Source organism: Enoplosus armatus, chromosome 5 (assembly GCF_043641665.1).
Source record: "Enoplosus armatus isolate fEnoArm2 chromosome 5, fEnoArm2.hap1, whole genome shotgun sequence".
NCBI lineage: Eukaryota > Metazoa > Chordata > Actinopteri > Centrarchiformes > Enoplosidae > Enoplosus > Enoplosus armatus.
The window spans coordinates 14936178-14953545 of NC_092184.1; the positions used below are offsets into that span (position 1 = coordinate 14936178).

General features: G+C 39.4%; 1 protein-coding gene across 1 annotated transcript; it reads right to left on the reverse strand.

The window, feature by feature from the left end:
- Nucleotides 1-1022: 1022 nt before the first annotated feature.
- On the reverse strand, nucleotides 1023-16387 carry drd2a (dopamine receptor D2a). The gene is made up of 6 exons (XM_070905432.1): nucleotides 16109-16387; nucleotides 10277-10386; nucleotides 6062-6198; nucleotides 3887-4053; nucleotides 1732-2119; nucleotides 1023-1219 (listed from the first exon to the last, which is right to left on the reverse strand). Exons 1-6 carry the CDS (start codon nucleotides 16385-16387, stop codon nucleotides 1023-1025), a joined length of 1278 nt encoding a protein of 425 aa, XP_070761533.1.
- Between the last annotated feature and the right edge of the window lie 981 nt (nucleotides 16388-17368).

A 17368-nucleotide genomic window follows, 5' to 3' on the forward strand; every position in this document is an offset into this window, starting at 1 on the left:
CCCCGGGGAACTGCTTCTAGGGGTTGCACACATCCACATGATTATACCTGGAAGCTGCAAAGTCCACATACAGGTCATTAGTTTGCTCCGCTGCAGCAGTGCTCAGAGTTACTTCCAGTAAACAACATTACTCAAACTGCAAACCAGTCCTGGGAATAAGAGAGAGGCTTCTTAATAATGACAAGTCATTTATGGGTGTATCTGTATACACACAGCGAACACTGATATACATGTGGCACTTTATAGTGTCTCATAACTTCATTTATTGGACGTCTTTTGTCATTTTTTGTTAAACATACATTTCATGAGAAGTCAAGTAGAGGAGCAATGTTTAGCATGCATCACATTTCCATTGCAAGCATATAATCACAGTTAATGTGAAAAACTATGTACAGCAAATAATAATAATAATAATAATAATAATCTATTATTTTTCAATTTATAAAATTGCAAAGATGTGGATATTGGCATAGCCACATTATACAGCAAGTAAATCGTCTCTTGTCTTTAACACACATTCCAATCAGATAGGTAGGTTTTAAGATTAAGAGCTCAGTTTTAACACTGCAATTAACACTGACTTGATATCTATAATTCATATAATTATATAAATATAATTTCCATCATCAAAACATAAAGTACACACACAATAAATAGCAGTTTGCAACTTGTATGTGTGTGGTATACACAGATGGCTCCTTACGTGACAAGCACAATGAATTTCAGAGAACAATGTTACATTTTTTTCTTTTCTCCATGAAACAGGTCATTGTTACAGACATTTCTTGTTTTACATTCAGTGATTTGGAGAACAGGACTCCACAAACAATTCACATATAGAGCCAGCATGCCTTTCACTAAGACACTGTCAGTTTTTCAGTCACTCAGCTCTATAACTTTAAAAAGCAGATCGCAGTTTCCCCTCGTGGTTTGTTTTCCTTAACAGGATGAGGTATATGCCAGAAGAGATGCTTTTATTCATAACTCCTCGCCCAGTCTGATCAGACAAGCGATGTTGCAGTTTAGCAGTGCAAGATCTTAATGAATGCCTTTCTGAACTCGACATTAAAGGTGGTGTATATGATGGGATTTACGGCACTATTCACGTAGCCCAGCCAAGTAAAAGCATTATACATCTCAGCGGGAACCTTGCATTTTGTGCAGTGGGTGTTCAAGATATGCGTGATGAAAAACGGCAGCCAGCATATTATGAAAACACCTGAGGAGATACGATAAAAAATGGAAATATTAGAAAAAGAGAGAGAAAGTCAGAAAAGTGATGAAGAAGGAAGCTCTTCAGACACCCAAATATGGGTGACTCCAAAATACAAGTACCAGAGCTATTTCCTTCCATTGCATCACTGTCTGTCTTGTTTTCAAGCTCTGTTTTAGTTCTTACCGAATGATTTGAGATGGAAAGACAAACACATTCATAGGCATCTGAGGACCTACAGTACGATGACTGGGAGTTTGTACAAAAGTGTTTTCTAAAGTGTACAGTACATGATTAGCTCAAAGTGGCCTTGACCTTTGACCTTTGACCACCAAATTCTACCCAGTTCATCCGTCCAAGTGGACGGATTTGTGCCAAATTTAAAGAAATTATTTCCAGGTGTTCCTGAGGTATCGTGTTCACGAGAATGGGACGGACTTACGGACAACCCGAAAACATAATGCCTCCGGCCACGACTAAACTTCATAAAAACTTCAGTAACAAGTGAACCAACTTACCAAGGACGATGGCTAACATCTGAGTAGCCTTCTTCTCCTTCTGCTGGGAGATCTTCCTCTTGCTCATGGTCTTCACAGAGGTCTGAGTCTTGCCATTAGGTAAGGCCTGCGTCTGGAAGGCTTTGGTCACCACTGGTGCTGGATCACCCAGGGCCTCCTTGGAAGGATCTCCGTTCTTTTCTGCTTTCTGGCCCTCCTCAGGGGGTGTGGGAGGTGAAGAGGTGGGGCTAGTGTTGGCCTTGTTGGGCATCAATAGCTGGTGGCTGGTGGCCGGAGTGTCTCCAAGAGCACACTGCGGCTGCTGCTTCTGTTTCTGGCTGCTGCCACTGTTGTTCAGCTCATCCAGCTCCAGATCTTCCCCCTCATTGACAACATCTTTGATGAATATCTGAGGATGACCAGAGAAACATGGTCGTTTTTCATTTAGGTCATTGTACAATGGGTGACATTTAAAGTAATAGGTAGTAAACAGAGAACTTATTCTCACACTCTCAGTCTTTAATTTAGGTTTGCTGTGCTCACAGAAGCAGAAAGGTGGATTTTAAGTTATATTTTCTGAGAAATGGAGGACAACTTCAAGGTGACAACTTCAAGGTGACTAAATAGTTATTAAAACAAATAAATTAAAGTAATATGTATTCATTTTCGGGGGGGAAAAAACTGTAAAAAGAGCACACACCACTTTCTTCTTGTTGACAGGAAAACTCCCATTAGTTTTAACAATCATGGTGCACAACCTCACATCCTCTGGATGAGTGCACTTATCCTGCAATGAAAACAGCTGTGTCAGGCAATGAGAGGGTACAATGTCAAAGCACAACCGACAAAAGGGCTGTCTAAGCACAGGTCCCGCTGCTTACTGGGTCAAATGAGGCCACATTGAGCTCTGGCACAGTAAGAATCTGATCTGCAGCTTCAACAGCAGCTGCAAGTCCATTAACCTGACAGTGTAAGAAACTGTCATCTGAGATTATATCACCAAGATGAACTCATCCAACAATTAACAGCATATGTGAAATTTAAGTTAATTTACTTAATAAAGATTATGTACATAATCTGTCAATATGCTGCCATGTAACGACTTCACAGATCATTGAATTATATAGTAATGTGTAGTCTAAACTCCCATGTCCGTTATAAATATTTCCCCTGACCTCATTCTATAACACACACACATACACACACACACACACAGAAACCACATTGTAAAGCCATGCATGAACATGAGCAATGTGGTGCACTGGATCAGAAGCATTACTTGGCTTCCTGTGCAGAGCCCATTGAGTTTCACCATCAGTAAAATCAATAACAAGAGAAGCAAAAGGTCATTTGTGGGCCATCATAGTTGAAGTTGCGTGACAGCTTTCGACACTGAAACGTGCCAGTAAATGTAACATTACTACTGAAATTGGTCTCCTGAATGGAACCAGTTATAGAGTACTTCATTTACATAGAAGGAGGAAGAAAAACACTTAAAATGCTTTGGGTGTAACTGAGCCTTGCCCTTTTAATCTCTTGCCTTGAATATTGTCCATTGTTTTTTTTTTTTCAAAGAAAATCAATTCTCTTCTTGTTTTCCCCCTTTACGGTATGTTGTTATGTAATACAACGCCTGTCCATAAAAACATCAAGTTTAATTGGGATGAGAACATTATTGATTGCAGTTTCATAAGAATACAAATTAACTCAAAGGGCATATTTTTTTCATGGTCTGATGTTTCTTTCATGATGGTTGAAAAAGATATCGTTCTAAAAAAAAATGTTCAGAACGTATGTAATACTATGCTGTCCATTTTTAAATGAAATTAGGCCTGCACTTCTGCTTGCAAAGGAAAACATGCACACATGGCCCTCTCTTAGACCCCGGTTTTGAGCTTTGTCTCCTTCACTGTTATACAAATCTTTCATTAAGGAGCGCTGTAAAATGTTTACGAATGGGCCCCCATATTGTTTGTATCATGTATCACAAAAAAAAGAAATCATTCTAAAATGTCAGAAAGTACAGAAAGATAAAGAGGTGTGGTACAATAAAGGTGTAAATCAATCTCAGTTTCAAATTGAAGCCATAAAAGTGTTAGCCGTAAACAGCGGCCATATTGTTACAGCAGCTCACCTTCAGAGAAGTGGCCCCATCAGGGTCGGCAGCCTGACAGACACGCTGCTTTGGCTTTGTGTTTACACGTTTCCTGCGCTTCCTCAGGACCACATAAATTTGCACATAAACCAGCAGAGTGATGATGAAGGGAACATAGAAGGACACGATGGAGGAGTACACCACAAAGGCCGGATTGGCGATCACACAGAGAGACTCGTCACGAGTAGCTGTGGAGATAAGCACAGGGTGAATAAAGGCTTCAGACAGACAAAATAGTTTATTTTTGTGTAGCTTTTGTCACTGTGACTCTTGGAAAACTTTCTACAAAAAAATGGGGAACTTAGTTTGGTTTGAACTTGTTGCTTTTTGATCTCAATCTCTTGAAAATTCCTCCAACATGCAACCTCTCCTACTACTCCTCACTCGGACGTCATTCACACAATTTTCTCTTCCCCCTCCCATTCGCTTAGACCACCACACTCCTTTTTATTCCAACCTACCTCACCCAGAACTGCCTTATAGCTGATCCAGGATGCTGCCACAGGGCCTCTAGTGCCAAATGTAGAGATCATATCACACCAATTTCAGACTCCCTGCACTGGTTGCTTGTTAATTTTAGATTTCACTGATTTACTTTTAAAGCCAGACGAATTTTCCCTGAGCTACATCGCTAACTTTTTAACTCCCTTCACACCAGAACACACACACACACACACACACACACACTGAAGTAACAGCCTTTGGACTAAGGACCAACTAAAATTCAGACCCTAAAGGCAGTTTCAGGTTAGGCAACAATTGTTGCCACACAGATACAGTAACACCTGAGTCACCATGGATACTGCAGATGTCACAGTAATTGTGTAGTTTGTGTTAACAACTTGCTATCTTCACACTTCAGGGTGGTTGTGGCTCAGGAGGTAGAGCGGGTAGTCCATTAAAGGGGATATTAATTTTAAATATGAAATTCAGTTTATTGTCAGGAGGAGTACTACTCAGCCTGTGAAAGGAGTATAATATCTGCTGTAGCTCTGGAAGGAGTTTTCAAGTCTGAAAAAATACCCTTTAAGATAACAAGGTAACAGAAAGCCTTTGTTATAGACTGGAGGTGTAGAGTTTGAAAAACGTAGGATCCAGTGTTTCTGAAGCTTGACCCATACTACAGACTAAAAGTCATGATATCTCGGCTTCTGCTGCTTCAATTTTTACTCTGGCAGGCCCCCCAACTTTATGGAAGTTACATACTAAATAGCTGGAAATCCCCTTTAATTCTGATCCCCTGTCCACATATTGAAGTGTCCTTGAACACGTCACTAAACCCAATTCAGATGGCACATGCACACACACACACACACACACACACAAAACTTGTGACAGTGTGTGTGTGTGTGTGAATGAGAGGCTCATTGAAGAGCACTATATACAATGCAGTCCATTTACCATGCAAATCTGAGGTTGTGATAATCTGTTTGAAATGATCAACAGACACCTCTAACAAACCTACTCTCCCTCCACAGTTCTAGCACAAGCAAGCTTTCAATCCATGGCTTAGAAATAATAGAAACATCTTCAACATGAGTTGCTTTAGTTTAAAAACAGCTCTTGAGTGCTTCAGTTTCAGTGGTTCCTGCTGGAGGTCTCTACTTTCATGTTTCCTGCGGCTTACGCTGGCGAGATCTGCAGCCACTGCTCACTTGAAAGCAGTTGTGGGGCTCACAAATCTAAACGTCTGAGTCCCGGCAGAATCGACATTACATCAAGGCACTCAAAGGGATGAGAGGAGCTTCAAAGTGACAGGATGCGAGACACAGGATCTGGTCAATAACAAGCCTAAAAAGCCCTTAATCGGCACCCGCTTTAACTGTAATCCTCCGTTAAAGCCCCTGTTCTGTTGAATAAGCAACGTAAAGGGCTCGCTAAAAGTAGTTACTTGTCACTATGAAGTAATAGTTTACTGGCATGGGTAATTGTCTGTTGATAGCTTATATTCACTTTTGTAATAGCTGTAAATGGGCACTGACATTGACATTTTGCAATATTAATGCAAATATGGGCGAGCATTTAAAAGATACAACTATTCACAATATATATTTATGTCTACAATGTACATGTGTACTGTGCAGTGCATGAATAATACAGTAAAGCACCATTATTGCTCCACCAATTTTGTCACACACCATTAAAAAACATTTCTGTTTCAAAGACTGTAGAGCAGTTGTGTATCACACTCCTTACCTGTATTATTTAGGCCAAACAATAGGGGACATGATATGGCGAAAGACAGTACCCACACCACAGAGATCATTACTGTGACCCGTCTCCTGGAACTGTAGCGAGTGTTGTACAGCATTGGCATTGCAACTGCTGTGTAACTGTAAGGGGTGAAGCAAAAATAGCCACTTTAGTTTGGATATATGAAAACATGACACCGCTCTACACGACAACGGGGAGAGCACGACAAGAACAACAAAAATGAGGACATGAAGCCTACAAGTGGTAAAACCAAGAAGTGTTGCCATCTTTGACGAGATTCTTCATGATGGTGGACTGGCCGTTTGGAAACAGTTGTGTGCTTCTGGGCTGCGGTTTTCATGAAGAGGTAAGGTACCCTGCAAGGTAGGCTGTGTGTCTTACAGTAAAAGACCTTATCATTTAACCTTGCTACATTGGTTGACCTTATTAGTGAGCTTGCTGTAATCACCAGGAAATGCCCAGCTTTTTACGGTGTCTCATGCATTGATTTCTGAGTCATTTGGTTCAAAATACTTTAGACACAAAGCCAAGTGGGTGAGGCTTTTAAGAGACCATTTTGATTAGGTTTCTTTATGGGAACACACAAGGGAAGTCAGGATTAAGGTAACTGTATTATGCCATCTATGTTGTCATGGATTGTGCAACAAACTGTACCAAGGTCTTGGGTAAAACAAGCCTTGGGTATGGAAAAACCTCTCCAATTGGCCCAAGAGTGATAATGCACAGTGTTGGTGCAAGGCCTAAAGATATGCATATTTCTAGAATATGACTGGTTTCATTGGGAGTAAGATACATGTTTTTGTTCACCTGCTCCTGTATCACAACTTGGGGCTGGATATACACTTGGCTGCACCTAAATGATGCAACTGGGGTTCAGAAAAGTTGAGGCAAAATACAAATACTATGTTAACCATTTTGAAATGAATGTTACTTTCATGGCTTAAGTTGATAGGGATGCACACACAGTCCTCTCAAAGATCATGTTGTTGAGCTTCGTCTCCTTTACTTTTGTACAGAGGTACCCTGTAAAGTTAGTTAGTTACTGTTAGCGTTGTAGGGCAATGTTTTCTCTACTGCGTTCCCATTTTGTTTGTATCATGCACGCACACAAGGATTCACACTTGTGAGCACATGGGCGACGCAATACGCATTACTAACGCTATTCTGCTGATTGACAGTTGGTGCCGGTAGCTCCCAAAGAAATGAAGCAATGTGCCAAAAAAGGCAGCGAACAAGAAAACAAGGATACGAACAATAAAATGTCTATAAAGTCGGCTATGTGAATGTTTTATGAGACAGGAAATGCGTTCAGCACATTTGTTAGGCCTCAAGGATACACACAATGTGTTTTGGTGAGTAACACTGAATGTAGATATAACTTTATTTCTAGAAAACCTCACAGGGAACCTTTACGACACGTCTACATATACCTCAAAAGGTTATTTTCATGTGATTAAAGGAGGAATCTGTGCTGCGTTAGATTAATGGTGGATTGTTACTAATAGTGTAAAAATGTGTATAAAGGCCCGATCCTCTCAGATAGTTTAATCACGGTACCTATAAATGGTAGCAGGGGAGATAGTAGCATTGCAAATACAGTTTTTACTTGAATTAAATAAAAAAAACCCCAGATGTTTATGCTTTTCTGCCCACATTCCCAGGTTGTACAGGATTATCTTCAGGATTATCATAATTACATGTCACATTAATGAGTTTATTATGGAGGGCTGTGAGTTTATGCAATTATGTAAAACAGTTTAAACAGACTTTAGTTTTTCTCACAGTATTTTGAACTGTATGTACTGTATATTACACATAAACATTACAGAAAGTATTTTGCGGTATTACGTGTCACTGAAGTTAAAGGCTAACTGCCCTGACATCACTGTCTTGTAAAATATTCTAGTGCACATTATGAGCATTATGATAGTCTGCCTTTTGGCAACATAACTGGAGTCCTGTTAAATCACATTTGGCATGTGTGCATTCATATCACCTCCTACACAAAAGCAGTTTTGTCTTCTGCTTTCAAAGAGAATGTGAGTTGCCGATTTGATTGGCCATTGTTGGCTGCTATTAATTTATTCATCCTTTTAACTAATTTTTTTCTGGCCTGCGGTCACAAAATTCCGAAAGTAAATTGTCGACACTCGTACGTGTGAATGTCCTAGAGTGCATACACACGGATTCAGAAAAATAGAGCCCATAATGTGATCACCTCCCAATTTTCTCCACATTGGTAAATATGAACAAAGTTGGTAGAGAAAGAAACAAACCTTTGATGTATAAATTACAATGCTGCCTGGAGCTTGATAAAAGGAATCAAATTTGTCTGTGACTTTTATCTGAACTTTTACAAATCAGCGTCACACCTCAGACTTGAAATGCACTGAAGCCAGGGAGAGTCATTCTTGATACTGTCATCCTTTCAGGGATTAGTATTCACAAGTCAGATGAATAATATCTAAATGTTAATTCTGATGCTATTCTACTCTGCTTGTAGCATTCATTTCAAATACACACAAACAATGATCCACCATGGGATCATTCAAACTAATAAAACATTCGCATCCTAATTCAATCGTGTCAAGAAGAGGTGAAATTGTGTCCGTGTGTGACCGCGGAGAATATTAATTTTGCGTATGGATTTAAGATGAAAATGCAGCCAAGCAGGAAATCGTGTAAAATGAAACTTGACAGAATGGTATAAAATGAAAATATGGGAAATGTTATGTCCTTGCTGTTCTTCACAATAAACTGAGCTCTCACCCTTTAAATATAAATTCTGGTTGTCAGCATTACATGATTACTTCCTACAGTTGTTTATTGAAAGCTCGAGCTTTACATGCTCTTCAGACAAACAGCTTTCCAGTGTAACTCTGCTTCCTTCATCAGTTGTGATCTACTTTAACAGAGGCACTGTTATTAATCATAGTCATCAAGCCAGTTACACAACTAAACAAGTGAATTTATTTTTAGGCATTGATGAATCCAGGAGGAGGGGGTCTTGTGACAAAACCAATGCTGTCATGAACTGTTGTGTTGTGTATTTATTCAAAGCAGCTATAATCAATATTTCTATATTAACAATCAATCAAATGACTATGCATAGGTGCAAGGGGTCACTTGTTGTTTTGTTTTTACAGCCCGTAAAATTATCATTTTGATTCACTCTCACTGCTCTCATAGCTTCGTTTTCAGCAAAAAGCTTTAAAAAGCTACCTGCTCAGCTCCAAACAGTAGCTAGATAAAGTTAGCGACTAGCAGGTGAACATAGTGGAGGAAAACTAAAACTAAAAGTCAAGAGAGTCAATTTTGGATGTATAGTCGTCATGTGGCCACAGACACAGATACAAATGAATGCTAATGTTGTTCCATATCTGCTCGATACATAAATAAGCTACTATTTATAAAAAAAAATCACTTAATGCAGGTTTACATGAAAATATTTTCTTACGTCTAACTATTGTTTCCATCAGGTGCATATGTTTGTATGTATGTATGTATGTATGTATGTTTATACCCATACTATGTAACCATGGAGTCAATACATTTGAAATCTGAGGAGAAGTACCATTTTGGATTTCGCTCGTCTTCTTCTTTTGTTAGCCCGCTGTAATATTATTTTAGTGTTGGGCTATTTATTGTATTTCATTTTTTGTTGATAGATATTTTTTGGAGCTAGATTAATTATTGTATGCTTAATCATTTTAGGTGTTCCTGTGATTTGCCCTCTTTTGTTTGGTTATTTGAAGTCTGTAGTTAAAGATGCTGCTTTATTGTATTGCTTGTGTTATACCAGACAAACATAGCTGCTTCTTTAAAAACGTTTGTGCTGGCAATGTGCCGCAGTCCACAACTTTGCCATTAGATTTTATTCTCCTACACACCTCTTACAGGTGTTCATTAGATTACACTTTTTAGTCCTAAATATTCATATTCATAACCCTGGAACAGCTGGTGGCCATTAATTAGAACGGGTATAGACCATATGAATATACATGAAATATAGATGTTGTGTATGGTGCTAAATCTATGTTTGGAAAAGGCATGTAACCTGTATATAGGCCTTGATGGTCATGTACTTAAAAGGTAGCAGTTCTCCTCTGTTATTCAGAAGGTAAAGATTTCCATTGAGAAATCAATGCAGGAAGCATGACAGGCGGGACTAAACAATCTGTGCAGTGGCATACTCACCGATCAATGCTGATGGCACAGAGATTGAGGATGCTGGCTGTACACATCATCACATCCAGAGTGACAAAGATGTCACAGTGGATCTTGCTAAAGCGCCACTCTCCCACCACCTAGAAGAGAAAAACACCAACAAAAGGCAGTTTACAACAACAGTCAACAGAACAAAAGCTACTGCTCTCGGCCAGCAAAGGCAGCACCTCGGCAGAAATTATGTGTTTTCCTTCTGCAACAAAAAGCAACCCTGACAGTCACGCCTCCATGTATATTTCTTCATATTATTTTCACACCTGTAACAAAAAGAGAGATGGAATAAGGTGCAAAACTGAACAATAGGAGGAAAGAATGAATGAGGCTAAAATGAATAAGCATAAAAGAAAATTTCAGAGTACAACTGAGTGCTCTGAGTTGTGAGTGATAGAAAACAGATTGAACAAGCGTGACTTAAATAAATTGCAGGCGAAAAACAGTTGGCATATATATTTTACAGTATACACAAAACCCAAATGCTCTGTTCTGTAAATGTTACACCTTGCATGGTGGAAATTGACAGATTGTTCAGTGGCAACATTGGAAATTAAACAATAGAGATTATTTCAAAACTATAGACACGCTCAGTGTCAGTGAGGTAATGATCCTTTAACGTGCATCCAGGTCTGCAGCCCCAGGTAGCTTTTAATCAAAGACATGATCGAAACCTATTTGTATTCGTGCCTATTTTGCTCTTGGTTACATGGACGAACCCCATGATGAAACTAACATCATAAGCGATGCTCTGACAGGTCCAAGCAGTTCGATGCCACCCACCTTGCCTGACACTACATCCTACCTGCTTCCTCCCACGGCTCTGAAAAGGGTAAGAGGGATGCATGTGACGGGGGGGGGGGCAACTCCTGCCTCTCTGTGGCTGATTAATCTCTGTCCCTAGGCTGTGTCTTCATAAAATTTAGCACCAGCTTAAAGAGCCGTATGTTGTTGCTGGTGTCTGCAACACTAGCGGTGATTGCAGAATGATCTGACAGCCTAATGAGTGCCCTTCTCCCTGTCGCAACCTCTCCTCTTGTCTCCTCTTTTTTTGTGCATTTTTCCAACCTTTTGCTCCTGACATTTGTCTTCTCAGTATGTCTACACTGTCCTCTTGTTCTCTGCATTCAGTCTGTCTGTTTCTCTCCTTCGATACCATCACTCAATATCTTGTCCCTGATTTTAATATGACAATCTACAGGTGGCTCCTCTCACCAGCTCCACCAACACAACCGTACCTTTTCACATCCTCATCAGTGCTGCAGCCCATAACAAATTTAAGAGCCTCACAGGGGCTGAAAGCCATTACAGGTCCTCATGGCTGCACCACAAGTCTATTCATGTCAGTGTGGGGAAACACGTCCAGTGGATATTAAACTGCTTTTTACGGCATCATGTCTCAGGCAATGAAATCAATACAAATATATGCTAAAAGACGATAATTATTATGAAATGTTGACTGTGGGATATAAATTTTCTCAATTTTGTCCTTGCTATTTCACCCACCCCAACGCTCAGCTCTCCAACGTAATTCATACTTATTCCCTCTGTGCATATGTGCATAGCAAATCATGATTCAGAATGTATCAGCATTCTGATTTAATTTGCAAAGGTAAGGTGTTGGGAAATTGACAATGCAGTACTGGGGGCTGGGGAAGTCAGGAAGTGGTTAGAAAGTACAATTTGAGACATCACTTAAAATTAGGGTGAAATGAAACTAACGCACTCTGCTCTTTTATCTAAAACTCGGCTGTCTTTATGGCATTCATAATAATAAAAATAAACGACAAACTTTGTAAATATAGGACCATTCATAGCAGAATTGCTGAAGTGCATGCAAAGAAAATACTTAAGAAGTATTACACAGGCAAAGTAGTCAACTCAAACAGCTGATCATATCTTATTTGCACATATTACATGTCAGCAGCATAACAGATCATGACAAATGACAAATACCACTCATCATTTATCTCTGTATGACATGTTCGATGTTGGATTCATCTACAAACCTCACATTGCCCATATGGGTTCTCACTAATCTTGGCAAAACAGGTTTAATGTATTATGCACCTTGTTAATAGCATGAACTGTAAATTGCATTTAAGCTTGATTTATTTCATTTTCTGAGGATTTTTAAAAAGGTTTTACAGTATGATGTATTAATGACTCTTGTAAATGTTTTTATTAATTCAGTTTTGAAGCCTGATTGTTGGCTGTCTGGCTTTATATGTGTTCTTCTGGTTGATTGACTGTTTCTTCTCGGATCTCTCTTGATCTCAATGAGACTTTTAAAAAAAAAACTTAAAATTACTGTATGAGCATAACACATTTACAAATATTCTTCATGTTACATCATTTGGTAGTCGTGAAAAGCCAGTTTTGGAGCCTGTCCAAAGGTGAAAGACTCAAGTTTGGCATTAAAATTCCACTGTGACTTTTTATTCACCTAATTTTAAACAAACTCTGGACCTCAAGTCATGCGTATGTTCCCACCATATGCTCTCTAAATCAGTCACACTGGGCAGCAAGCGAAAGCTGTCGTAATTAATGCTAATTCAGCATTTAATAATAAAGGGCAAGTTGAATGCCCTGCCCACACTCTGTGACTAAGCTCTCACTGTAGTTCATGCATTATCAACATGAGAAACTCAGTCACAGCCACAGTCTGTGACACTGAAATTAAAAAAAAATTGCACATAGATAAAGAAAAAAAGCAGTGTGTATGTGGTGGAATTGGAGGTTGTTATGTATAATAAATACAGTGTTTGATAAAAAAGAGTGTGTTGTCAATATCTAAACATGTACTTAATTTTAGATTGTGCCTGTGATGGAAGAAGCATGTTCTGAAGGACGTGAAATGAATAAATAAAAACCTCCCAGCCAAAGCTCTTGTGAGCTGTGATTCCTATAACATTTTTAAGGTCACCTTCACTTTCAAAACACAAATGCAAATCTAGAATTTAGTATAAAGTGGTTGGTATTTACCTCAGAATGACGTGAACTGCGTTTACTTTTCTGTAGATAATCTGTAGCCAATCACAAACCAGCATTCCCACCTACCACCAAATCATGTCTTATTTACAAGGACTTATACCAGTCCCATTTCTACTGTCTCAGTTTATCCCACAGGCCTGACAGCCTAAGAGGGACACGGCAAAATTAGATGAGCATCCCACTCCAAACACATGCTGGATAATCCATTTTGACTTTGACAAACAGCAAGTACTTACTTCTCAGCATATTACTGTAATCTGATAAGGACTATTAGTATGTAGGGATAAAATGTCTGTAAAATGGTAGCTCACCTGGTTCCAGCCCGGGTCCTTGGCTGCATGTCATCCCCTCTCTCTCTCCCGCCTTTCCTGTCTCTCTCTCTGCAGCTGTCACTATCCAATAAAGGCAAAATGCCCGAATTTTTTTTCTAAAATGTCTGTAAAGCAAATAAGGAAGGAGGTTGGAGTCTCGTCTATGTGAGAAACTACTTCAATGGGCCTCTGCTCCATGTTATTGCCACAGAATCAGTTGGGATGGGAATCCATAAACACTGCACTTGGTGTGTATCGCCTCCCATCCCCCCCAAACATGTGTTCAGGAAAACACTGTGAAACTGTAATCAATTCTAAACCTGAATTAAATAATAATCACATCAGTCTCTGATCTAGATTTGAATTCCTGTGGCTCATATAAATGATTAATTACATGACAGAATTTGTCATTTAAATGTGTCTAAATTTACCGACCAAATAAATAAGTTGACAAAAATAGCAACAAACCTTTATTGTAGGTCCACCCTCATTGATCCTATGTACAACGGACCTCACAAGTACCCAGTTTCAAACAATCTCAAGGATTATCCAACAGAACACATTTCAAACACCAGACTGCGCAATGTTTAATGACAAGTTATGTCAGGGAATGTTTTTATTAATTCACATATAACTGATTTACTGCATGTGCTGTCTTTTTTATTTTTTATATTATTTGCATCATGGGAAATGTAGGATTCTGGCACTTTACTCATATGTGGGACTAAAAGTCAACTTTTCTCGATCTTGTCCTTTTGCTTTTAAAATCCAATACTAAATCACTGGAGTGCCCCTTTAATCCACAACCCCGAAGTAGTCCTAAACAAATTTTGATGCTTGCTCCTGTCCTCATTACGTAGAAGGGGCTTCTCCAGAGATAAAGAGAAAGAAGCAGAAACAAGAGAGCAGCGGGCAGCTGAATAAATGTCTGTGCAGCCTGACACTGCGTTTCTATGTCTCCGCCAAAGACTAAAGTTACAGCAAAGTTACAGGAAACACATCTGTCAAAGTGGTGTCCCAAAACATGCTGTGACTTATATTTAATGAAATCTTCACCACACTCAAAAATGTGCAACTCACACCTGTGCAATGAAAACACTTTACACCATCAGAGACTCACTTTTCTGCTATGAAATCAAAATCAATTTTTAATTGAGAAAGTTTCATGTTACAATTTGGAGGCTGATTACAATTCAACTCCCACTTTTCCAAAATGCTTTGATGTAGGCTCCCTCCGTGTGTTCCCAGCTGCCAGCATCAACAGAGAAAGCAAGTAAATAATTCTTATAAAAACAAACACAGTATACAGGTTGCATACTTTATGGATAAACAGACTTTAGTCTGATAATTGGTGCCAATGATCAAGTTCTTTTGGTCATTGATAACAAACAACATTGGGATAGTAATTTATTACACTCGCTGCTGGTGAAAGTATTCATGTTCCTGTAAGATTACTGTTAAAGAGTGACACATTTCCCATCACCACCGTGCTGTGACACAAACAAACATGCATGGAGACAGGCAGAGACCATGACATCCTATGGATTTGTACACTGTAATCTGATCAGAGTGATAATCGTCATGACTCATTGAGAGACACAGGAGGATTAGAGTCCCTGTAGTCTTAGATTGCCTTTCTCTACATCAGACAGCGTGACCTAAAGCCTGATGGTCAGAAATAACCCCCAGGACCGAGAAGATAGACAGATGAAATGAGCAACAGTCGAGAGATAGAGAGATATTTTTCTCAAAGATAGCCCACATCCTGCTCGCTCTTGATTTGGTAGTTGGAGATGGCTCTGTTCTGTTTTAGGTCACACTGGTTAGCGGGCATCGATGTGTCATAACTGCTTTAAAAAAACAGGTCTCCATTATCCCACAGAGCGGTGAATTCAAATTGATGTGTCCCAGGATTAGGAAGAATTATTCATAAACATCTGACCTCTGACTGAATAGACTGGTCTGACATTTTGATGTTGTCACACAGTGTTGCTACATTACAGGCCTTTAGCCACTGCAGGACTGATATTTACAATGCTGATGTGAACATATTAGCCTTCACCCTTGTTTCACCTTGAGCCTTTGACCTGCTGATAACTGCTGGCAGCTTGCTTGGCTCAATCCCTTTTCACCAGTATTTTACTGGCACCCCGTTTGATATAAATGCCTGTCGTATGCATCATGTGCGTTGCTATTTTTTTATCTCTTAACACTGAACTGAATTCTGTCTTTTTTGTGGATAGTTTTCTCTGGAAAAGTGACATGTCCATTGCTTTCAGAGACTGGCCTCTGATGTTTTGTTGACGGTATACACATTTGTGACATTGGAGATAATATAGAAACAGGAATGTGCTTATAGAGACAAGATAAACACAGAGAGAAAAAGGTATAGGTATAGAGATAGTGTGAGCATGTCTGTCGCATATCTGTTAGGTTATCTGTTTGTCTTCCAGTATGTGCAAAGAGTATACGTGTGTGTCAGTGGTGTGTGTACATCTCTCCCTACCTCTAAGTAGACGACCCAGGGCATAACCAGTGTGGCCACAAGAAGGTCAGCAACAGCCAGGCTGACGATCAGGTAGTTGGTGGTGGTCTGCAGAGCCTTCTCTCTGGACACAGCCATGCACACCAGCACGTTGCCGAAGACGATGACGAAGATGAGCAGAGTGAGCAGCATGGCATAGTAGTTGTAAGGGTGCTTCTGCTCGTGATCTGTTTGGTTGAAGCTCCATGTTCCGTTATCATAGAAACTGTCATTGTAGGCATACTGGGCAAAGACATCCATTAGCTGTGAGTGACGAAGGCCAAGAACGGGCCCTACAAAACAGGCAGACACACAGGGAGAAAACAGCACTTAAAATGTAGTTGTGTTCATGGGAATGTTTGCAATCAGTTTATGAAGGAAAAGGAAACTGTAACTTTTTGGAATAATCTGTATTCCTGCAGTCATTGCTTTGCAGAAGTAACTTGTTTGTTGATCTCTTAAACCCTGCAGCACCCAGTTATATGTCCATCTTTATTTTAAATCATAGCGGAGATTCAAAATGTGTATAAAACGATGTAGAAGAATCCACCATATTTCCATCTGATCAAACTATAACACTGGCATCTTGAATGAACGTCAAGGGAAAAATCAAGACTTTAAGAGGTTCATTGGCAGGAATGCAAATGCATCCTGTAGCTGCTGGCGAAAACTACCAGCATGAAGTCTGCATTCACCACTACATATTGTGAGGTATTAAAGTTATGTATTTCACCCAATGCAGAACGTTTTTTACAACTACTAAAGAAGTTGTAACACAACACAAGAAAATACTCATTCAGAATATTGATATCCAGGTAAGTGTGCTTTTCATTTAATTATTGTTGATAGGAAAAAAAGGTCTGAAAAAGGGGTGATAGGATCAAAAGTAATTTCACGTTTTTGTTGGTTGGTTATGTGCATCCTGTGGGGTTTTCTTGTAAACAAACACATTTGCATTTACGTTCTGTTTTCACATCAAAGCACATTGTAAGTATCCTTAAGGCCTATAGCAAACCTGCTGAATGCTTTTCCTTCCTCATCAAAATTTGCAAAAAAAAATTTTTTTAATATTTTGAAACCTGTATGGTTTCCATCCAGGTTTAAATCCCGTAGCAGTCCTCTTATTCCCTTTTGCAGGTGCATTGCTGCATTTCTTGGCACATAACCACCAGCTGACAATCAATGGAACAGTGTGGCTTACATGCACTGCACTTGCCTTACCATCTGCCTAATACTGGGTGA